Source organism: Dendrobates tinctorius, unplaced genomic scaffold (genome assembly GCF_039654945.1).
Source record: "Dendrobates tinctorius isolate UK_male_01 unplaced genomic scaffold, ASM3965494v1 ptg000078l, whole genome shotgun sequence".
NCBI classification, from domain to species: domain Eukaryota; kingdom Metazoa; phylum Chordata; class Amphibia; order Anura; family Dendrobatidae; genus Dendrobates; species Dendrobates tinctorius.
Genome location: NW_027361746.1, coordinates 2,490,046 through 2,514,810, shown reverse-complemented (window position 1 = coordinate 2,514,810; position 24,765 = coordinate 2,490,046). Strand labels below are relative to the sequence as shown.

At 47.0% G+C, this 24,765-nt stretch overlaps 1 protein-coding gene across 2 annotated transcripts in view; it reads left to right on the top strand.

The window, feature by feature from the left end:
* ITGA2 (integrin subunit alpha 2) overlaps nucleotides 1-24,765 on the top strand; it is a 192,664-nt gene that overhangs the window by 67,446 nt on the left and 100,453 nt on the right. For both annotated transcript variants that reach the window (XM_073583396.1, XM_073583397.1), the window contains one exon: nucleotides 16,489-16,612. In XM_073583396.1, the coding sequence (XP_073439497.1) occupies nucleotides 16,489-16,612 (124 nt within the window). The remainder of the gene's footprint in view (nucleotides 1-16,488; nucleotides 16,613-24,765) is intronic.

Sequence of the window (24,765 nt, the reverse complement as noted above, 5' to 3'; positions counted from 1 at the left end):
AGCCAAAAGACCCCCTGACAACTGTCCACTCGGCGCCACCAGCTCGCCAACCCTGTGGGCCCCAAAGAAAGCGAATGAAAATGCCACACGAAAAAGATATGCCTCAAAAAATGAACAGCAAAATGATTCCAAAACATCTTCAAATCCAAGGAACCATTGTCCAATGCCTCAGCCATGAGCAGCGAACGGCCATTGTATTTCTTCAAAAAAGTATTCCACACTGCCAAATCCGCCCTGTGGTCACTTGAAAGCCAAACAAAATGATCAGGGGCCCAAACACCTGCCGTCGCACAAACTAGTCTCCGCGAAAAATCTCGCCCCATCGGCATGATCCGACATGCATAATTCAGTTTCCCCAGCAATGATTGACGATCCCGCAAAGAAATTTTCTTTAAACAACATGCCCAAGCAACTTCCTTCTGCAAATCCGCAACTTTCTCCTCGGGTAAACAAAATTCCCATTCAACATTGTCAATCACAATTCCCCAAAAACGCAAGCAAGTGCTGGGGCCTTCCATCTTGCCCGGAGCTGATGGTACTCCAAAATGCCCGCCACCCACTCCAATGTCCTCAAAATGATCCGGCAGCATAAAGAATCCCCCAGGCTCACACACAAAAAGTCATCCAAATAATAGATTCCTGAATCCAAACCGGAAACCTCACATACCACCCATTCCAAAAAGAAACTAAACGCTTCGAAATACGCACAGAACAAAGAGCAGCCCATAGGCAAACACCGATCCACAAAAATTTCCCAAAAGCAACCCAACAACTTGGATCTATCTGGGTGCCCCATCAACAACCAAAATGCAGATTCAATATCTGCCTTCGCCATAAGGGCCCCCCTGCCGCACTCCCTGACTAACCTCGCCACCTCGTCAAAAGAAGTGTACGCCACCGAGCAAAGCTAAGGATTAATACCGTCATTCACTAACATGCCCCGAGGATAAGACAGATTTTGAATGAGCCGAAACTTATTGGGCTCTTTTTTGGGCACCACCCCCAAAAGGTGAAACAACCAAAACCTCAAACGGAGGAACACTAAACAGACCCGCCATCCGGCCTAACGCCACCTCCTTACTCAGCTTCTCAGTAAACACTTCGCTAAACCTTTCGGCTGACTGAAGGTTCTTAAGAACCCGAGGAATCACAAAAGGAGGAGCAGGAATCAAAAAACCAACTGTAAAACCTTTAAACAACAACTCTGCACGTTCCCTATCCGGATATCTATTTAGATAAGGGAACATCTTTTCCACCTTCACTGGAGTCTCCCCCTTGAGAATTGTTGCCACCTGACTTGGGCTTCCCTTTCTTGAAACATTTGGCTGCCCCATATGAGGAGCCATTGCAGTGCGAGCAGAGGTGCTTAAACTTACAATTGGTTCCATATTTGCACTGGCCATCGTTGAATTGCCAGAATAATCTGAGTTTCTGCCCCCCTCCCTGACCTGGCTGACCCCCAGCCCCTGCTGCAGCGGACTGACTAATGGCATAGCCGGCAAACCTGGCCCCCCCATGAAAGGAAATACTCCATCTATTAGAACCATAATTCTCAGCCATAGGCCTATGCCCTTCTGGTCCCACCTAATCGCGGGCCGTATCGCCTTCCTCTGCCGAAAATGATCATCGTAATGGAACCATGCCTGTTCCCCGTAAGTCCAATGTACCTCCCTAATAGAATCCATGTAGCTAAAAAGCAGTGAACAATTTTCTGTCGACTTCTCCCCAATGACACTTGCCAATATGGCGAAAGCCTGCAACCAATTAGCAAATGTCTGAGGGATGAAATGCCACCTACGCTTCTCCTCTTCCTCTTTTTACTGTCATCTTTTTTCCCTTTATCTAAGTTAAATTTTTCCAAAGGAAGTAAGAAAAAGATCTCCACATATTCATCCTTCCAAATCTTTTCCCGCACTTCCTTCTTAAGATGCGCCCCCAAGGGACACTCAAAACACACACACACTTCCCCGTGTGCTCTATCATCCAAAAGAATCCTGCACTCCCTCTCCTTCTCCGTCTGAACCGACACAGACACCAGAACAAGAGGCCTATACGACCCTTCTAATGGCCTGCTCGAACCGCCATGCTCCCCACCCGATGGACCCATCCATACCGTTAAACATCTGGAAGCCACCCCCCCCTTTCTAAACAATCTATCAAGCCCCGTACATTGTCTAATTCCTCCCTGACATCTTGACCAGCCGATTCCCCTGCAACCTCAAGCTCCCTCCCCGTACCCGCTTCAGCGCTTGAACTAACGCCTAAACCAGGGAAACTAACACTGTGTGGAGACATACAAGACACAGAAGTATACTCACCAGGCTGCGAGGGGGCTGTGACCCCTCCAACCGGAGATGAAAAATCCAGATGACCTTCTAAACTGAGACTCCTGTTCAGCGAGGCGTCCAGAGGCCTCAGACCAGGCCTCGGTGCAACGGAGGTTACAGGTAGCTCCGGAAGCTGTGTCGGCAAAGGGGCAAGGGACCCCGAAAGCTGGCCCTGTACCAACAAGCTGTGCCTGCGCTGGCCCACCTGCAGCACACAGCCCGCTGTCCACTGCCCTCCGTGATCTGGAAGAGGAAGTTCCCCATGACGCTCCAGTGGCAGAGTAACCACCGACAAGGAACCGGGGCACCCAGGTCCACGTGCACCCCGCCTGTAGAAACCGCTGCTCCAGGCGCTGCACTGACCCCCCGAAGAGCAAAGGCAGGTCACCTGGCAGGATCATCACCGCAGCGCCTCCCGATGACATCAGATGTCCCAGAATGGCCGGCACATGTCAGCCCTGCCTCCCGGCCGACACGTGATGCAAGCCTAGACACTGCCGCCGGACCCAGCCTGGCCCGCAGATTTCTCCCAGACCGGGGCCTGCTGGCACGAGATCTAACTGGTGCCCAGCCTGGAGGGTCCCCGGAGGGGCTCCTGCGCCTCCACTGGGTCTACGGAGCAGCATCCGTCGAGGATGCCACTCTCACGCGGGAGGCTCCCCCACTGGTCCCACTGACGCTCGTAAAATGCCGGCCACCTGACTCTCTAACCAGTTGCAGGGCTGCAAAGAAGTCGCAGCCCTCAAGCTTTCCAGTACGCGATCCACATCGGACATGGTGAGTACTAACAGGATCAAACGCGATGCTGGAAAGCGGGAAGTGACTAGCTCCACCCCCAACCTGGCCCTATAAACGGCCCTCTAAACCCGACCCACTCCAGCATATCCCCTATCTCCTCCTCCCATTACCATGCCGACCTCCGCCCACGCCGGGGGGGTATGCCTTTGTTCCGGCCCTATCTACTCAAATGCTGCACCAGTGCGAACCTGCCCAGTGAGAACAAATGAGAAAAAGGGTGTTTAACATGGATTGTATCTCTATATGTGGGCAGAAAAATGATAACAAGAAACGATTACAGAGCCCCGTAACCATTATCGTCAGGTGTAACTTGAAGGTAAATGATTGACTTCCTATTTTAAAGGTTGACATTTGTATTGAGCAGTATATTTCCCCTTGTAAAAGGGCGTGGGTTCTACAATAAACTCAGGCCCTGATCACAGGCTGCGACATCCATCGCAAATCCCAAGTGGCAAAATCCACACAAAATGAGCCGGATTTTTTTTTGCAGTAATGCTGGGGATTTTCACCATTGATTTCATCCTTTACATTGCAAAAGAGGATATGTGTAGTAAGTCCTCAGGGTTTTTTGCAGCAATATCTGCCTCATTTGGTGTGGATTTTGTGAATGTACCCTTAAATGACGAAAAAAAAAGTAAAATAAATTGCCAAGTATGTAACACATGGACGAGTCAGGTCTGCAGAGAATGAGTTGCTCTTTCTTACCAGCTCTCCAGTTTTGATGATGGGACCCCACTTTTAATTTGGTTTTGAGGATTGGACCCTCCTTTCCCACTACACGTTCTTCTTGACAAGGGGCGTAATTATAGTACCCAGGGTATCAGGGGGCATTGACCGGTAACTGACAGGGAATCACTCTGCTGGGGGAACACTGAGGGGTCATTATAATGTGCAGGGGCTAATATACTATATGGGGTGACATATACTGTGTGGGGGCATTAATAGGACATGATACTGTGTGGCATCAATAAAGTGGCATCACGCTGTATCAGAGCACTTATAGTGCATGATATGCTTTGGGGACGGTACAGGGGGCATGAAGGGGGCAATGTACTAAGTTGGGGTCATTAAGGAGGGATCATACTGTGTTGGACCAATAATAGGACATGCTGCTGTGTGAGAGTCCTGAGGGGACAGTATGCTGTGTGGGGGCACATAAATTACTTTGTGTGAACACTAAGAGGACATCATACTAGAGGGTCACAGTGTATGTAGGAAACTAAACGAACATCTTGCTCTGTATGTAGGTAACTAAGGTACTGTGTTGGCACTATGGGGTCTTTATTACTATAAGTGGGCACAAATGGGGCATAATCACTGTGCGGAGTTTTCCAGTTTAGCCCATGTTCTGTTCTTGAGATTGATGATTTTTCTTTATAAATAGGTTAGAAACTATAAGGTTTGACCCCACATTTCATTTTGTATATTGTATAATACACCTGCACAAATGTGCGTGTGTAAAAAAAAGAGTTACCATGTTTAAAGGGACTCTGTCAGCACAGAATCACCGTTCAAACCAAGCACAGACTCTCAGTGCATCATGGTGGGGCCTAAGACTTCTTACCTGCTTATTTTTCCTCAACCTCCACATTTCTCTGGCTATGAAGCCAGAGCTGCCAATCAAAGAAGACGGGGGAGGTGAAGATTGAAGGAAAACACGCAGATCAGAACGTGTGCTAAAATGATTGGACACGCCCTTGTGCACAGAGCGCCTGTGCTCGATTTGAAGAGTCATTTAAAACAACGGAAAAAGCTAATGGATCGCTAGTGCACAAGTATAAAATCTGCATTGCTAATGAATCAGTTCAGAAAAATGCTAATGCTACAGATATCCCTATGTAATCACAAAATGTAAAACCTGGTACACTTACTCCTAGAAATTCTAAGGTCAAATCCATGTTGTTTTACACATTTACCCCCACATTCTCGGAAAGTTGGCCATGGGCTCAGTCATTCCAACAACGCTCCATAGACTTTAAAGGGAATCTGTCACCCCATTTTTGGACTATCAGCTGCCCGCACCGCCATCAGGGGCTTATCTACAGCATTCTGTAATGCTGTAGATAAGCCCCCGATGTAACCTGAAAGATAAGAAAAACGAGTTATATTATACTCACCGGGGGGGGCGGTCCAGTCTTGGTCCGATGGGTGTCGCGGTCGGACGCCTCCCATCTTGTAGTGGTGACGTCCTCTTCTTTGCTTCCCAGCGCGGCTCCGGCTCAGGCGTAATTTACCTGCCCTGGAGAGGGCAGAGTAAAGTACTGCAGTGTGCAGGCACCGGATCTCTCTGATTTGGTCCGGCGCCTGCATACTGCAGTACTCTGCTCTGCCCTCAACAGGAGCCACGCCAGGAAGCAAAGAAGAGGACGTCACCGTTAGAAGATGGGAGGCACCACACCGGACTGCTATACCCATCGGACCAAAACCGGACCCGGACCGCCGCCCTGGGTGAGTATAATATAACTCATTTTTCTTATCTTTCGGGTTACATCGGGGGATTATCTACAGCATTACAGAATGCTGTAGATAAGCCCCTGATGGTGGTGCCGGCAGCTGATAGTCCAAAAAATAGGTGACAGATTCCCTTTAACCAATGTGGCTCTTCTCGATTCACCTCCTCTATGTGGGTTCTCAAAGATCCAAAAGTGGGAAACCGAGGATTCATACGAGCTGCAGTTATTATTGCGTTTCTGTATCTTCTATTAATAAATTCTTTCCAAAATTCTTTACGAATGTTTGGGCTCAGTTCTGGAGTGTAGTTTTTGCATTAGTATGCATCCAGACTGTATTATATTTTGGAATTTACAGCCATATTTCCAATGAACAGAGATCATTCATTAGTCAATAAACTCATAAACTCTTTGCCTGTTTTAAGATATTGGTTAAAAAAAAAAAAAACAGTAAATTGTAAATCGGCAGATAACAAAATGAAGCATGTGGCTTCTGGCCCATCTTGGCTTCCCTTCTGTATGTATTATTAGCTTCAGGATGTGGGATTGGAGGCGAGTGGTCTCGGATCTATACGTGGTCTCGGCTTTCAGAGTGTTCACAAGAAGATAATGGATTTTATAGTGAAAACTCCTTATTTGGTAAAATAACGCATTAGTTAAGGGAACTCTTAGCTCCTGTTAATCTACGCAAAGAGACTTTGTGTCCATGCTCTGCACAATAAGTGAGGTGTATGTAATAATAATATCGGCCTGATCAGTATATAGCAATTATTTAATTATTTTAATTCTGGAGGTGCCATTTGGTGACTGTATGATGGATATGAGCATTGTATGGCACTATGCTGTGGCATTGATTCTTAGACACACTGCAGTTAATTATTCCTATATCAAAACTATATGAAAGTAGCTTATTTGTGCACCATACAGTGACAGTATTGGTATGGCCGTGTGCACACTGAATGGAAGTACACAGAGAACCATTTAAACCTTATGTACACGTCAGCTCATAGTTGATGAAAATGGCCAATTAAGATCAACCAGTGTCGGTATATGGGCTATTGCCACATTCAGCAGCAATTGTGTGGCAAATTTTCTTCTAAGGCTTCCTGACATTCCTGCATTGCTGTTTACCCACTGCTCCGCAAACTGCTTTTTTAAAAGCAATCCCAATTTTTTTTTTTGTCCTGCTGAGGTACTGAGCGTGCATTTTTTCACACCATACAGCGGTGTACGCTCCTCACACAGTACCGTGTAACGGCTGTTATCACAGCCACAGTGAAGCTATCAGTGTGTCACTCTGTGAGAATAAAACGAGGACATGTTCCGTTCTTACAGACCTGCACTCTAGGGAGATTCCTATTCTGCCCAATTCTACATACACCTTGTAGTTTGTGATACACTAGCCAATTTCTGCCTGTGACATAGCGCTGTGAAATTCAGTGGGCCTCACACAATCCATAAGTGTCCAGTGTCCACAAGTGTGTGCAGAAATTCAAAATCTCCCTTATCCTCTAGTCACTTTGGTCACAGCTGTGCCATCGAGCCTGTGACAGAGCGCTCAGATATCAGTGGGCCTCACACAATCCAAAAGTGTCCAGTGTCCACAAGTGTCTGCTGAAATTCAAAATCTCCCTTATCCTCTAGTCACTTTTGTCACAGCTGTGCCATCGAGCCTGTGACATAGCGCTCAGATATCAGTGGGCCTCACACAATCCAAAAGTGTCCAGTGTCCACAAGTGTCTGCAGAAATTCAAAATCTCCCTTATCCTCTCGTCACTTTTGTCACAGCTGTGCCATCGAGCCTGTCACATAGCGCTCAGATATTCATTGGGCTTCACACAATCCAAAAGTGTCCAGTGTCCACAAGTGTCTGCTGAAATTCAAAATCTCCCTTATCCTCTAGTCACTTTTATCACAGCTGTGCCATCGAGCCTGTGACAAAGCGCTCAGATATCAGTGGGCCTCACACAATCCAAAAGTGTCCAGTGTCCACAAGTGTGTGCAGAAATTCAAAATCTCCCTTATCCTCTCGTCACTTTTGTCACAGCTGTGCCATCGAGCCTGTGACAGAGCGCTCAGATATTCAGTGGGCCTCACACAATCCAAAAGTGTCCAGTGTCCACAAGTGTCTGCAGAAATTCAAAATCTCCCTTATCCTCTCGTCACTTTTGTCACAGCTGTGCCATCGAGCCTGTCACATAGCGCTCAGATATTCATTGGGCCTCACACAATCCAAAAGTGTCCAGTGTCCACAAGTGTCTGCTGAAATTCAAAATCTCCCTTATCCTCTAGTCACTTTGGTCACAGCTGTGCCATCGAGCCTGTGACAGAGCGCTCAGATATTCCGTGGGCCTCACACAATCCAAAAGTGTCCAGTGTCCACAAGTGTGTGCAGAAATTCAAAATCTCCCTTATCCTCTAGTCACTTTGGTCACAGCTGTGCCATCGAGCCTGTGACAGAGCGCTCAGATATTCAGTGGGCCTCACACAATCCAAAAGTGTCCAGTGTCCACAAGTGTGTGAAGAAATTCAAAATCTCCCTTATCCTCTAGTCACTTTGGTCACAGCAGTGCCATCGAGCCTGTGACAGAGCGCTCAGATATTCAGTGGGCTTCACACAATCCAAAAGTGTCCTGTGTCCACAAGTGTCTGCAGAAATTCAAAATCTCCCCTGTCCTATAGACACCTTGTACCTTGTTTTACATTACTATATAGTTTGTTGGATTTTGTCTACATTTCTACCAAAAATGAGGAAGGCTGGTGGAAGAGGCCGTGGAATTGGGCGGGGGTTAGCAGCTGGTAATGATGGTGTTGGTGGTGGATCTGATGGTAGTGGCAAGAGCAAAATAGGACCGAATGCAGGAGGTGTTGAGCCTGCGTCATCGTCTGGCTACATAAGGTCTCGAACGCTTAGTTTTCTAGGAGTTGGCAAACTGCTTTTAAAGCCAGAGCATCAGGAAAAAGTTTTGTCTTACATTGCTGACTCAGCCTCCAGCTCTATCGCCTCCTCTTCTTCAGTTGTAAAAAGTAAAAGCACTGAGTCGTCATTGGAGGCTCATGTTCATGAACCACACCTTTCGTTGTGTCCTTCACCCCAACCAAGATTGAAGGATGACGCAGGCCATACTACTGATTACTCCATGGAGCTGTTTTCACATACCATGCCTGGATTATCAAGTGAAATGGTGAATTACCCAGGCCAAGATGAATCTGACATGGAGTGCACTGATGCACAGCCGCTGATGGATGATTCTGCTGGTACATTCACTCAGAGCACTACATTGTCCTCGCAGTGTACAGAGCCAGATTCTGACCCTGATGAGACTCAGGTGCCCCTTCCCGCACACTATACCACCATACATGGTGACACAGAGGAAGGTGCACATGACATAGAAGAGGAGGTGATGGATGACCCAGTTGTTGACCCAGATTGGCATCCATTGGGGGAAGAGGGTGCTGCTTCCAATAGCTCAGATGAGGAGCATCCACAGCAGACATTGACATCGCAACAGCTGTTATCTGGCAGGCCCGGAGCACTCCAAAGACAGGTTCCAAACATCAAAAAAGTTGCTGGACAGCTTGTCCAGAGGGTCAAAAGATCACAGTGTGCTAGGCCGCAAAATGTCTGCCAGAGTAGGAAGAGTGCAGTGTGGCACTTTTTTGAACAAAATCCTCATGATCAGGCCAAGGTTATCTGTAAGAAGTGCGCAAAGACCTTTAGCCGAGGGAAAAATCTGAAAAATTTGAATACCAGTTGCATGCTTAGACATTTAACCAGCATGCACTTGCAAGCGTGGACACAACACCAAACCTCAAGTGCCACATGTGCAACTGATCACAATGAAGGTAGTCAGCAACGCTACATTGTTTCCCCCACTGTAAGCCCACCGGTTAGCACAGCAGCAAATGTTGAGGTGTCGTTGCAAGGCCACAGCAGTCAGGGAATCCCACTGTTATATCAACGAAAGACTGATTCTAGGCCATCAGAAAGAACACCAACTCCATCACCATCATCAACCCTCTCTCAGTCCGCCCTGTCCACCGCTACTTCCACCATATGCAGCTCTCAAGTCCAGCTCACCCTCCCAGACACTATGAGTAGGTCAAGAAAGTACTCAGTCTCTCATCAGCGTACACTGGGTTTGAACGCCCACATTGCCAAACTAATCTCGTTTGAGATGATGCCCTTTCGGTTGGTGGAAAGCGCAGCTTTCCGCGAACTCATGGCCTGTGCAGTACCACGCTATGACCTACCCAGTCGCCACTTCTTCTCTCGCAAAGCCATCCCAGCCCTCCACCATCATGTGAAAGACCGCATTGCCCATGCACTCAAGCAGTCAGTGAGCGGAAAGGTGCACCTCACAACTGATGCATGGTCCAGTCGGCATGGCCAGGGCCGTTACGTGTCCATCACTGCGCACTGGGTTAATGTGGTGGATGCAGGGTCCACAGGGGACAGCGGTGGTGGGACAGTGCTGCCTAGCCCACGGTATAGGAAACAGTTGGCTGTAGGCGTTCGACCCTCCTCCTCCTCCTCCTCCAGAAGCGAAAGCTCGTCCACAGAGCGCAGTCGTACGAGCACTCCATCTGCAGCTGCCACTGTTGCACACGAGGTGTCCCCCTATCGAGCAGCTAGTGGAAAGCGTCAGCAGGCAGTGTTGCAGATGATGTGTTTGGGCGACAGACACACCGCCGAGGTGCTGGCCGAGTACTTTCAGCGACAAACTGAGTCATGGCTGGGCAGTGTACATCTTGAGGCAGGCAAGGTAGTTAGTGATAACGGGCGTAATTTTGTGGCAGCCATAGCCCTTTCAAAACTCAGCCACATACCTTGCTTGGCTCACACCTTGAACCTGGTGGTGCAGTGCTTCCTCAAAAATTATCCGGAGTTAACAGCCCTGCTCCAGAAGGTGCGAAGACTTTGCGCGCACATCCGCCGGTCGCCTGTACACTCCGTTCGTATGCAGAAGCTGCAGCGATTGCTCCACCTTCCCAACCACCGCCTCATTATTGACATTGCAACAAGGTGGAACTCCACCCTGCACATGGTGGAGCGGCTGTGCGAGCAGAGGCAGGCCATAATGCATTTGTGGGAGGATACACGGCCAGGCACTTTGAGAGCAGACATGGAGTTGACCGGTGTGCAGTGGTCGAAGCTGAAAGACCTCTGTAAAGTCCTTCAGTGTTTTGAGGAATGCACACGGCTGGTAAGTGCAGACGACGCCATCCTAAGCATGAGCATCCCACTTATGCGTCTGCTCATGCAAACTTTGACGCACCTTAAGGAGCAGGCTTCTGCAGCCAATGTTGATGAGGAGGAAGAGGAGGAGGGAATCCTTGATGACATTCAGCCATTGTCTGCTCAGGGACCTCTCCTGGACGAGGTGGAGGAAGAAGAGGAGGAGGAAGCTGATGATGGGGATGATTACTTAGGGGAGGAGGATGCATCTCGTGGGGCAAGTGAAAATGTTGGCATGGCAAGGTCTGGTACAGGGTTTGTGCGTGACTGGAGGGATGTGGATTTGCCAGAAAGTGCTCCTCCAACCAGCACTCGCAGTGCATTATTGACACCGGGAACATTGGCCCACATGTCAGATTATGCCTTGCAGATCCTAAAAAGGGACCCACGCATTGCCAAAATGATGAACGATGACGACTACTGGTTGGCCAGCATCCTAGATCCACGCTATAAAGGCAAATTACAAAACATCATGCCACAGGAGAACCTTGACCTAATATTGGCTAATAAACAAGCAACTCTGGTAAATCGGTTGCTTGAGGCATTCCCAGCACACAGCAGCGGTGATGGTTCTCACACGAGCCGTACGGGCCGGGGGCAGCTTGTCAGAGGTGTTCGTGGTGCACACAGCAGAAGTGGCGTTGGAGACGGGTTTCATGACAATGTTGTGGACTGATTTTTCAAGTACCGCTCACACAACTGGTAATACTGCATCGATGGAAAGTGACAGGAGACAGCAGTTGTCAACTATGGTTACAAACTACTTTTCCTCCCATATCGATGTTCTCCCACACAGGTCATTCCCCTTTGACTATTGGGCCGCTAATCTGGACACCTGGCCTGAATTGGCACAATATGCCTTACAGGAGCTCGCTTGCCCAGCTGCAAGTGTGCTATCGGAAAGAGTCTTCAGTGCAGCTGGATCAATCCTGACAGAAAAAAGGACCCATCTGTCAACCCAAAATGTGGATGATCTAACCTTCATTAAAATGAACCACGTATGGGTTTCCAAGGATTTTGTCCCACCTTCCCCTGATGACACATAGGGTGACAGAAAAATGGCTTGCTTTGGTCCACCTCTTCCTGGGACTTGACCTATTTCACCTTTTGCATCAGCTGAATGTCCAACATCAACATATGCCACTTTCTAAAATTCCCTAACTGTGCTGCCTCCCCCCCCATGGCCGGGGTCACCACCTAGCGCACGACACCGTGCGAGTGCCGTTGCCCTGGACAGGTGGGTAGGCCGACTCTTGGGCGCGGGCACTGGCACAGGGTCCTTCATAGTGCAATCAAGTGTGTCTGACAGTGGTGGTGCACACCCGCCGTCAGACACACCGCCGTACTATGAGGGGCCCAGTGCCAGTACCGACGCCCACGAGTGGGCCCCCCTTGCTTGGGCAGGGCCCCAGCATTTGCAATCTTTACCTCTCCCTGCTCCTCCGCTGTGTAGTCTGGGCCGTCAAATCCATACTGTGCCTGACACCGTCTGAGCCTGCCTCCTGATGTATAGACATATATTTTGAATGTGTACGCTATCCATACATGTTATCCGGGGAAACTGTACCCTTTCTAGCCTTTGTGCAATCACGTGCAATCCATACTGGGCCTAACACCGTCTGAGCCTGCCTCCTGATGTATAGACATATATTTTGAATGTGTACGCTATCCATACATGTTATCTGGGGATACGGTACCCTTTCTAACCTTTGTGCAATCACATGCAATCCATACTGGGCCTATCACCGTCTGAGCCTGCCTCCTGATGTATAGACATATGTTTTGAATGTGTACGCTATCCATACATGTTATCCGGGGATACGGTACCCTTTCTAACCTTTGTGCAATAACGTGTAATCCATACTGGGCCTAACACCGTCTGAGCCTGCCTCCTGATGTATAGACATATATTTTGAATGTGTACGCTATCCATACATGTTATCTGGGGATACGGTACCCTTTCTCACCTTTGTGCAATCACGTGTAATCCATACTGGGCGTGAGAACGGCTGGCGAGCTGTTAAGCAAGCTACAGCACCTGTGGTTTGCACACGTAAGTTTTTCATTTTTTCAGGAATGACGGTTAGGCCTAATTCCGGAACTGCGGTTGACCTGCACTTACTGGGAAATCATTGTTCGCGGGTAATAATTGTAATCAGTGATCCCCATCACTAACGTTGTTCAGCGAGTTATCTGCACCTGTAAGCGACAAACGCTGGCCTTTTCAGTGTAGCGCACATGCAGCCACGGACATGTAAGGGCATGACACACCAGTTATTGGCCAATCTCATGTGCCAGAGACTCACGTGTCCCTCTAGTAAGCCGGACTCGGACCACGGGGCATGACGGAGTCTCGTTCGTTAACGGAATTAAGCTTGCAATGTGTGCATCTGTTCTGTAGCTGGCATGGTTGAGGTTTCCCAGGTGGAGTCAAATTTAACCGTAGGCTCCACTCCTGGTGGTGCCCTTCTGGACATTCCTTTATGGTTCAGCTTTGCAACCATACTGCCCACATAAAACAAACACTTTGCCTTCATGAACGCTGTTTGGAGGGTCATGACTCGTGGGAATAACGCCACCCAATCAGTTAACCTGCTAGAGAGATCGTTCGTTGCTCCCAAGCATGACATCACACTCCCTAGGAAGAAGGTAATGCCACTGTGGCGACCGTACTCCTGGGGGCGACACAAGTGCACTGATGCCCAGCCACTGCTCGATGAATCTGCTGGTACATTGACCCAGACCACTACATTCCCCTCGCACGCTACACGACCTGAATCTGACCCTGATGAAACTCAGGTTACCCTTCCCATATACAGTTCCATCTTACACGGTGACAAAGAGGAAGCTGCAGATGAAAGTGCAGGTTCGGCCCACCCGCCATCAGACACACCACCGTACTATCAGGGGCCCTGTGCCAGTGCCGTCGCCAACGAGTGGGCCCCCCCTGCTTGCTCAGGATCACAGCACTTGCAAAGTTGAAATACTGTGCAGTGAGATGGAAGATGGGGACGACGAGGAGTCCAGACAAGTACAAGGATTCCCTAGCGAGGAGACTTATTTGATTGTTTTCAATGTTGGGACAGCAATTTTTGGGGAGCACTATACTCTGGAGAATGATAGATGGGGACCACCATACACTGGAACATTCCAAAGGTGGACATCAGACACTGGAGCAGCATTTACAGGGCCCATTATACACTAGAGCATTAGAAATGGGGCCCATTATGTTTGGAGCATTATTTGGGCCCATAAGACAGTGGAGCTTCATCCATGGGGACCAACATATACTGTAGCATTATGTGGAGCTCATCATATACAGTTTCAAACATTATATGGGACCAATGATTCTGTATGGAGAAATAGATGGGCCTTGTCATGAGATGTAAAAAGTGAAATATTTTTCATTGTACTATACCGCTATTTCTCTGCCGTATCGGAGCATGATGAGTTGTGGTATGTGTTAAAGGGGCGCTCTTTCGCCCAGGGCACATGAAAACCTGCAGCCAGCCCTCCCCCCCACAACTTTAGCCAAATAACCCCCATTTTTCAGTGCGTAACTTGTATTATGAAGTTAATTAAGGTTGACAAGCTTAAGTAAGAAGAATTGATGCTTTTGGCATTCAAATGGGCACTGTAGGTGTGTTTCCTGTCCTCCTCTCACTGCCGACTTTTATTCCCCATTGACTTACATTGGGTTTCGTGTTTCGGGACGACCCCGACTTTTCCCTATAATCGGACGATCTTGCTCGACCCGACTTTTGGAAAAGTCGGGTTTCACGAAATGAAACTCGACCCTAAAAAACCAAAAGTCGCTCAACTCTAGCGACTATCTATTCCAGCCAATTTTGCTCTACAAAAGTTGAAAGGTGCTCCTTCCCTTCTGAGCTCTGTCATGTACACAAACAGTAGTTTTCCACCACATATGGGGTATAGGTGTACTCAGGAGAAACTGCACAACAAATTCTATGGTCCATTTTCTCCTGCTACCCTTTTGAAGATGCAAAATTTGGGGCTAAATCAATATTTTGGTAGGGAAAAAGTAACTTTTATATAATTTTTTTTCCCACACTCCTTTAATTCTTGTGAAGCCCCTAAAGGGTTAATAAACTCCTTGAATGTGGTTTTTAGCACTTTGAGGGGTGTAGTTTTTAAAATGATGTCACTTTGGGGCATTTTCTGTCAGTTCAAAAGTCAATAAAAAAAATTGGTTCTGTAAATTTTGTTAGAAAAATTAGAAATAGCTGATAAATTTTTAACCCTTCCAACTTTCTAACAAAAATAAATTTGTTTAAAAAATGATGGTGATGTAAAGTAAGCATGTGGGAAATGTTATTTTTTTTAATCTATTTTGTGTGGCATAACTATCTAGTTTAAGGACGTAACAATTCAAAGTTTGAAAATTGTAAAATGTTCACGTTTTTTATCAAGTTTTTTATATTTTCATAAATAAACCAAATCATATCGATCTAATTTTACCAGTAACATGAAGTACAAAATATCACAAAAAAACACTTTCAGAATCGGTGGGATAGGCTGAAGCATTCCAGACTACCACATATAATGACACTATGTAACACTATTTGCCGGCGCCCCTGCGTGCTTCTCCTTTGCTACCCAAGCAGGGATGTCGGCTTACTCACCACCCTGGCTGCGCGGCGTGGTCTTTGACATCCTCCCTGCCTCCTGATGTTGTGCGCACTGCAGTTTGCGCATGTTCTCCCTTCCTCTTAAAGGGGCAGTGCATGCTAAAAGTTAAACGCCCACAGCCAACGGCTGGGAGTAATCAGTAATCGTCAGTAATCGTTCCACAGAGTATCCAAAACCTATTAGTCTGAACGGAGCCCTATTCCTATGCATGTCTCCATACCTGACCCTGTGGTCAGTAGCTACAGTATCGGGGACTGCGTACTAGTGGTACCCGTTGGCTACCTGCAGCCAAGCCTGAATCCACCATCAGGAGCTCCAGTGAACACCAGGTAGCTGGTTAGCTACTCCTCTCCTAGGTAAGCCCACTTCCGTGGCATAGTGGGTCCACGAACCACGAGCGCCACCTGCGTGCATAACAACACAGTGATCAAAATTGAAAAAATTGGCCTGGTCAGGATGGTGAAAACAGGCTGGGAGTGGAGGGGTTAAAAGAAATCTGTCACCATGAAAATGCAGTCCAGTCTGCAGGCTTCATGTTATAAAGCCGGAGGAGATTGATTTTTAGTTTTGATTCAATATAACCGGTCTTTTGATCACTCACACCTTTGCTTTCTCTGGTACAGTGGTTGGTCTTATTGGTGACTGACAGCAATGTCCGTATGCACATTTATACAAAAATAGCTGTCAGTCACTGATAGGATTGTTCCCTGGACTAAAAATCCCAGAAAGAATATTAGAAAAATGGTTAACACACAGGGGTATGGTAACATGACTAGTGAGATGACTTGTCTGGGGAAACTAACGCCTCCTTAACTAGCCTGACACTAATTAGCATATCGCAAATTCATTTTTAAAAGTTTTTTGCCATATAGCATGATGAAATATAGAGTGCAAAGAGCTTATTAGGAAGGGTATTAACGCAAGAAGAAATGCACACTCGTGGTTTGAAGGGCATGTGGTAGCCATCAGATTCCCAATAAACCATTTCTTCTTATTTTTCTTTCCCATTTCTCTTTTTTTCCAGGCCTCTTTCTGAGTTTCGGCATTGCATATAATGTTGGACTTTCAGGGAATAAAATATTTTCTGGACCACCTGGTGTACAGTTCGGGTATGCAGTACAACAGTTTAGCAATCAAGATGGAAACTGGTAAGCATCAAGCCATTCGTGTACTTACTTGTACTGTAACGTGGATGGAGAAGATTTAAATTTGCAGGACCTTGGTTTTGATAGGAGCCCTGTGAACCACCTCCAACCTTCCTGGCGCCTTTTCTCATGTTTAGGCTCGGCTGTTGTGAGTTCGTTTTTCCCTTCACCATTGAGGTCTGATGAACTCCCTCCTCTGGTGAAGGAAGGTAGTGAGGCTGATTACCGAACACATGGGCAGCTAGATGATGACTGGGTGGCTGGAATTGAGGACTGGATATAAGGCTGCCGACGCCCTTCTTCCTGGCTGGTGATTTTCCTGCTGGATTCTTGGAGACCAGTCTGATTCCTGCATCTCAAAGCTAAGTTTTTCTGCTCTGCTTGGTACTCTTCAGTTTTGTTTTTGTTTTGCCTTGTTTTTTGGGAGTTCTGCCATCCCCGGCCGGGGGTGAGCTGAATTCCATTTTTGTCTCTGATCTGTTGATCTTTTGCTCTGTCTTCAGAATATACCTGAGTGCTGATACAGTCTTTTGAAGCCTAGCGACTTCAGGGCCTGTTTTTCCTATCAGTCGGTTGGCCCATTTAGATAGGGTTTTTGCGGAAGGCAGACAGCAGCTTTCCTATCCTGTCCTATGTAGTTAGCTTGGGCCCCATCATTTGCTCAACCTATCTTTCTATCTGTGTTAGTGTTTTCATCTTGCTTCACCGTCATTATATGTTGGGGGCTGCCTATTGCTTTGGGGTCTGCTCTGGGGCAGTTTACTTTTTCCCCTTTCTGTCTTTAGGCTATATAGTTCTCCGGCTGTGATCGAGGGGTCTAGGGCACCATAGGAACCCCCCACGGCTACTGCTAGTTGTTGTGGATAGGTTCAGGGGTCTGCAATCCGATAGCTGCCAACCTCTCTGGTTTTTCTGGTATTTTGTTTTTTCCTCCTTCGGTGACTCATCATAACAGAATCACCAGCCATACCGCAGATCCTAGGGTACTCAATAGCAGGAGAGAATTGTAAAGAAAAAAAAAAAAAAGGTGTCAGAATTTTTTTTTTTTTTTTTTGTGTGCATATTTTTTCCTCTATATCTCTGAGGCCGTAGGGGGAATTTTTCTCTCAATGGAGATGAAGCAATTGTCTGATCGTGTGGAGCAGCTCGCTGCTGAAGTGCGGGGAATTTCCGCCTATCTTGCTCATTCACATGCTGCTGAACCAAAGATTCCTACTCCTGATGTAATTTTGGGGGATCGGTCTAAATTCTTGAATTTCAAGAATAATTGTAAATTATTTTTTGCCTTAAAGCCTAACTCGTCGGGGAACTCCGCGCAGCAGGTTAAAATTGTCATCTCTTTGCTGCGCGGCGATCCCCAGGATTGGGCGTTTTCTTTGAAACCTGATGATCTTATTCTGAATAATGTGAACGTATTTTTTCAAGCCTTGGGGTTGTTGTATGATGAACCTAATGCTATTGATCAGGCTCAAAAGACCCTGTTGGCATTAAGCCAGGGTCGGGATTCGGCAGAGTTGTACTGTCAAAAATTCCGAAAGTGGGCGGTCCTTACTACCTGGAATGATGGTGCCTTGGCAGCCCTCTTTCGGAAGGGTTTGTCAGAAACTGTAAAAGATACTATGGTAGGATTTCCTGTTCCCTCTGGTCTTGACGATTCTATGTCATTAGCCATTCAGGTGGATCGGCGTTTACGTGAACGCAAAACTACACGAGAGATGTTGCCACCTGTTGAACAAATGTCTGAACCTATGCAATGTGATAGAGTTTTGTCTAGGGCGCAACTTCAGGAGTTCAGAAGGCGTAATAAGCTGTGTTTTTTTTGTGGAGATGCCTCGCATATTGTTTCTGTCTGCCCTAAACGAGAGAAACGTTGTGCACACACGTTTTCTGTGGGTGGTGTTCAACCCAAGTTTCTTCTGGCAATTACTCTGATCTGCTCCCTGTCCACATTTTCCGCCAAGGCTTTTGTGGATTCAGGAGCAGCTCTTAACCTGATGGACTTGGATTTTGCTAAACGTTGTGGATTTCCTATGACACCTCTGCGGACGCCTATCCCTTTGAGGGGTATTGATGCTACTCCTTTGGCGAGGAATAAACCTCAGTTTTGGACCCAGTTGGTAATGCGGGTCGCCCCAGACCATCAAGAAAATTGCAGATTTTTGGTGTTGCATAATTTGCATGATACCATTGTTCTGGGGTTTCCCTGGTTGCAAATTCATAATCCAGTTCTGGATTGGAAATCTTTGTCTGTGGTGAGTTGGGGTTGTCGGTGTGCCCTTAGTGATGCTCCTGTTTTCTCCACCTCTCCCCAGTCGCATGATGTTCCTGACTATTTGGCTGACTTTTATGATGTATTTAGTGAGAATGAGTCTGCGTCTTTGCCTCCTCATAGGAGTTATGACTGTGCAATTGAGCTGAACCCGGGGTGTAAATTCCCCAAGGGTCGGCTTTTCAATTTATCTGTACCCGAGCACGAGGCTATGCGATCCTATATTAAGGAGGCATTGGAGAAGGGTCATATTAGACCATCCTCTTCACCCTTAGGTGCTGGTTTTTTTTTCGTGGCTAAAAAGGATGGTTCATTAAGGCCTTGTATTGACTATCGTGCCCTCAACAAAATTACTGTTAAATATCAGTATCCGTTACCCCTGATTTCTGATCGATTCTCCAGAGTTAAAGGTGCTTGCTGGTTTACCCAGCTTGACCTCAGGGGGCGTATAATCTTATTCGCATTAAGCATGGGGATGAATGGAAGACGGCGTTTAATACTCCGGAGGGACATTTTGAGTATCTGGTGATGCCTTTTGGGCTCACTAATGCCCCTTCTGTCTTCCAGTGCTTCATGAACGATATATTCCGAGACTTTGTGGATAAATTTTTGATTATCTATCTGGATGATATTTTGATCTTCTCCAAGAATTGGGACTCTCATGTGGAACATGTTCGGACTGTGTTCCGGATTTTGAGGGAGAATTCCCTGTATGTCAAGGGATCGAAATGCCTTTTTGGGGTACAGAGGATTTCATTTTTGGGATTTATTTTGTCTCCGTCAACAATTGAAATGGACCCGGCCAAGGTACAGTCCATTTATGATTGGGTTCAGCCCACTTCTTTGAAGGCCCTCCAGAAGTTTTTGGGTTTTGCTAATTTTTATCGGAAATTTATAGCTAATTTTTCTGGTATTGCCAAGCCATTGACGGATTTGACTAGGAAGGGTGCTGATGTGCTGAATTTGTCTCCGGAGGCTGTTTCTTCCTTTCAGGAGCTGAAGCGAAGATTCACTTCTGCTCCGGTTTTGCGGCAACCTGATGTCTCACTCCCGTTTCAGGTAGAGGTGGACGCTTCTGAGATTGGTGCAGGAGCGGTGTTGTCCCAAAAAGATCCTGTGACATCTAAAATGAATCCTTGTGCTTTCTTTTCCCGAAAGTTCTCCCCATCCGAATGTAACTATGATGTGGGGAATCGGGAACTGTTGGCCATGAAATGGGCATTTGAGGAGTGGAGACATTGGTTGGAGGGAGCCAAACATCAAGTCGTGGTCCTTACTGTCCACAAGAATTTGATTTACCTGGAGTCGGCCAAGCGCTTGAATCCTAGACAGGCTAGGTGGGCCTAGTTTTTCACACGTTTTGATTTTGTGGTCTCTTTTCTTCCGGGCACTAAGAATGTCAAGGCAGAGGTCCTCTCTAGGAGTTTCCTTGCTGATTCTCCTGTTGTGACTAAGCCTGCTACCATCTTAGGTGAGGGGGTAGTTCTTTCTGCCATCTCGCCCGATTTGAGACGTGCTCTGGAAGAGTTTCAGGAGGACAAACCTGAGCGTTGTCCCAGTGGAAAGTTGTATGTTCCTGACCAGTGGAGGAAGAGAGTGATGTCTGAAGTTCATTGCTCTGCATTGGCTGGTCATCCAGGTATTTTTGGTACTAGAGATCTGGTGAGTCGGTCTTTTTGGTGGCCCGCCTTGTCTCATGATGTCAGGAATTTTGTGCAGTCCTGTGGGACTTGCTCCCGGTCTAAACCTTGTTCTCGCTCTAGTGGCTTGTTGATGCCTTTGCCGGTGCCCAGGAGGCCATGGACCCATATTTAAATGGATTTTATCTCTAATATGCCTGTCTCTCAGAGAATGACTGTTATTTGGGTGATTTCTGATAGATTCTCTAAGATGGTCCATCTTGTACCACTCCCTAAGTTGCCATCTTCCTCTGAGTTGGTGCCCTTGTTTTTGCAACAGGTGGTTCGCTTGCACGGGATTCCTGAGAACATTGTATCTGACAGAGGAGTTCAGTTTGTGTCTAGATTTTGGAGGACTTTCTGTTCCAAGCTGGGAATTCAGTTGTCCTTCTCCTCTGCGTTTCACCCTCAGACCAATGGGCAGACGGAGAGAACAAACCAGACTTTGGAGTCGTATTTGAGATGTTTTATTTCTGCCGATCAGGATGATTGGGTTTCATTTTTGCCCTTGGCCGAATTTGCTTTAAATAATAGAGCTAGTTCTGCCACTTTGATGTCACCTTTTTTTTGTAACTTTGGTTTTCACCCTCGATTTTCTTCAGGGCAGGTGGAGCCTTCTGCCTGCCCAGGTGTTGATACTGTGGTGGAGAGAATGCACCAGATCTGGGACCAAGTAGTGGATAAGTTGTCTCTCTCCCAGGAAAAGGCCCAGCGGTTTTCCAACCGGCGTAGGACCGTTGGTCCCCAGTTTAAGGTGGGTGATATGGTTTGGTTGTAATAAAAAAAATCGCTATGAAGGTGGCTTCTCCTAAATTTAAGCCTAGATTTATTGGACCTTACAAGATTTTGGAGATTATTAATCCGGTCTCTTTTCGGTTGGCTCTTCCTGTCACATTTAAAATTCATAATGTGTTTCATAAGTCCTTGTTGAAGAGGTTTGTTGAACCAGGAGTTCCTGTGGTGGCACCTCCTGACCCTATATTGGTTGAAGGTAACATGGAATATGAGGTAGAGAAGATACTGGTTTCCCGTATGGCTAGACGGAGACTCCAGTATTTGATTAAGTGGAAGGGTTATGGTCAGGAGGATAATTCCTGGGTCTCTGCCTCTGATATTCATGCCGAAAGATTGGTGCATGCCTTTCATCGGGCTCACCTGGATCGCCCTGGTGGCATGGATGAGGGTTCGGTGACCCCTCCTCAAGGGGGAGGTACTGTTGTGAGTTCGTTTTTCCCTTCACCATTGAGGTCTGATGAACTCCCTCCTCTGGTGAAGGAAGGTAGTGAGGCTGATTACCGAACACATGGGCAGCTAGATGATGACTGGGTGGCTGGAATTGAGGACTGGACATAAGGCTGCCGACGCCCTTCTTCCTGGCTGGTGATTTTCCTGCTGGATTCTTGGAGACCAGTCTGATTCCTGCATCTCAAAGCTAAGTTTTTCTTCTCTGCTTTGTACTCTTCAGTTTTGTTTTTGTTTTGCCTTGTTTTTTGGGAGTTCTGCCATCCCCGGCCGGGGGTGAGCTGAATTCCATTTTTGTCTTTGATCTGTTGATCTTTTGCTCTGTCTTCAGAATATACCTGAGTGCTGATATAGTCTTTTGAAGCCTAGCGACTTCAGGGCCTGTTTTTCCTATCAGTCGGTTGGCCCATTTTGATAGGGTTTTTGCGGATGGCAGACAGCAGCTTTCCTATCCTGTCCTTTGTAGTTAGCTTGGGCCCCATCATTTGCTCAACCTATCTTTCTATCTGTGTTAGTGTTTTAATCTTGCTTCACCGTCATTATATGTTGGGGGCTGCCTATTGCTTTGGGGTCTGCTCTGGGGCAGTTTAGTTTTTCCCCTTTCTGTCTTTAGGCTATATAGTTCTCCGGCTGTGATCGAGGGGTCTAGGGCACCGTAGGAACCCCCCACGGCTACTGCTAGTTGTTGTGGATAGGTTCAGGGGTCTGCAATCCGATAGCTGGCAACCTCTCTGGTTTTTCTGGACTTAGCTGGTATTTTGTTTTTTCCTCCTTCGGTGACTCATCATAAAACTCGGCACAACCAGAGTTGGACTGGCCCACCAGAGAACCGGAGAATCCTCTGGTGGGCCATGGCTGCTTCTTCAGGAGTTCATAGTGCAAACCTTGAGTGGGAGAGAAAGGTGGGCCCTCAGAATCAAATCCTCTGGTGGGCCCAATGCTCTTCAGTATGACACTGGGCACAACAACATCTTTGCGGCATGATACACACCTGATGTCAAGCCAAGCTTACTAATCAGAAGAAGTACCAGAGATTGCCAGGAGGTTGGAGGTGGTTCGCAGGGCTCTCATTTACAACATTTACAAGACCAAAAATAGTTTATTTTCTTAATTATGGCAATGTATCCTTAAAAATCACAGATGATCCGCATGTGATCCAGTTTTGTTTTTGTTTTTTTGCGCACCCATAGACTTGAATATGCAAAGTCCTTTCAAGTGCAGGCAGCAATTTGTGAAAAAATGTCCCTTGGAAAAAATCTGTCATCGGAACAAACCAATTGAATTACCTTAGTCTATGTGCTATGAGATTGCAACTTGGACAGAACATGTCTGTATAATATGCTCATCCAAATAAAACTTTAGGCTATGTGCGCGCGATGTGTTTTTGATGCGTTTTCGCAGAGTTTTTTTACAGGCGAACATGGTCCAAAAACGCAATGGAATGCTTAAGCAAGGTAATTCAATGACAATCCTGAAGTGTTGTGCACATGATCAGTAAATTTCCATCCGTATTTGCAGCGTTATATTCTCTGCAGCATGTCAATTCTTTTTGCGTTTCTGCAGCGTTTTAGACTCATTGACTTCAATTGGGTCAGTCAAATCTGCAGCAAAAACGCAGGTGTAAAAAGGTTTGCAGATTTGCTGCCAAAAACGCTGCAAATTGTCAAAGGAAATTATGTCAGAAGGAGAAAGGGTGTGCGGGCGGAGAATATATGTGTGTGTCTGTGTGCACCCATTCGACGAAAAGCCCATAGTGATTGTACTAAGGCTAGTTTCACCCTAGCGTTTTTTTGCGCTGCATTTTTGCGCAGTGCAAACGCATGCAAAAAACGCATTGTGCGTTTTGTATGCGTTTGCTGCTTTTTTGCGCATGTGTTTTAACAATTTTTTAGCCATGCGCACATCTGCATTCCCATAAACTGTAATGTGTTTTTTTGGGCATTCCGTGCGCATTCCATGTGCATGCGTTTCTTTGAGACAGGTCAGATGGACCAAAAATGCAACAGGTAGCGTCCGGCACGCCTGGGCGCACACTACAAAAAAACGCATGCGCACGTAAAACGCGTACGAACGCGTGCAAACACTAGACCATGCGCACCCATGTTAAAGATAGGGGAAAAGGACGCAAAAACGCAGCGCAAAAAAACGCTAGTGTGAAACCAGCCTCAGACGTCATCTGATGGGACTACTACTCCCATCCGGCTACATCTTTTGTGACATATAACAGAGACAGCATGCGCCGATGATGGGAGAATAGTTTCATCTTCCAGCGCCAAACATATTCACATACAAAATGCATACTCACCGAACGCCTAATCCCCGATGCCCGTGTCTCCTGCAAACAATCAAAAATAAACCAACATATACTCACCTTTCCGCCGTAGTCCATTTAATACCAGGTGTACCACGTCGATCTCACCTGACCTCTGGCAATACACTGAGAGGAGGTAATCACTCCCGCAGTGTATCACTGAGCTGCCATGAGAGTTCACCAGAGATCATCAGCTAATCAACTCCGATGCTCTCAATAACGGCACCACTGCGTGAGAAAGTTCTCACACAGCGGTAGTGAGAGCACCGGAGTTGATGAACTTCTGTGAACTCTCATGACAGCTCATTGATACACTGCGGGAGCGATTACCTCCTCTCAGTGTATCGCCGGTTGTCTTTGAGAGCAGTCACATCACTGATGTGACTACTCTCAAAGTGATCAGAATCATCATGGGACGTTATGGATTACCTTCTCGGTGGACAGGTGAGGAATATTTGTGGTTTATTATTTTATTATTGGTGGAGGAGACGTTGGTTTCAGTGGATTAGGCATTTGGATTAGTATGGTTTATTTAAGGTTATTAACCCCTTCCTGACATCCGACGTACTATCCCATCCATGGGACCCGGGCCCCTATGCCCATGGACGGGATAGTACGTCTACCGCGATCAGCGGCGCCCACGTGGTGAGTGCCG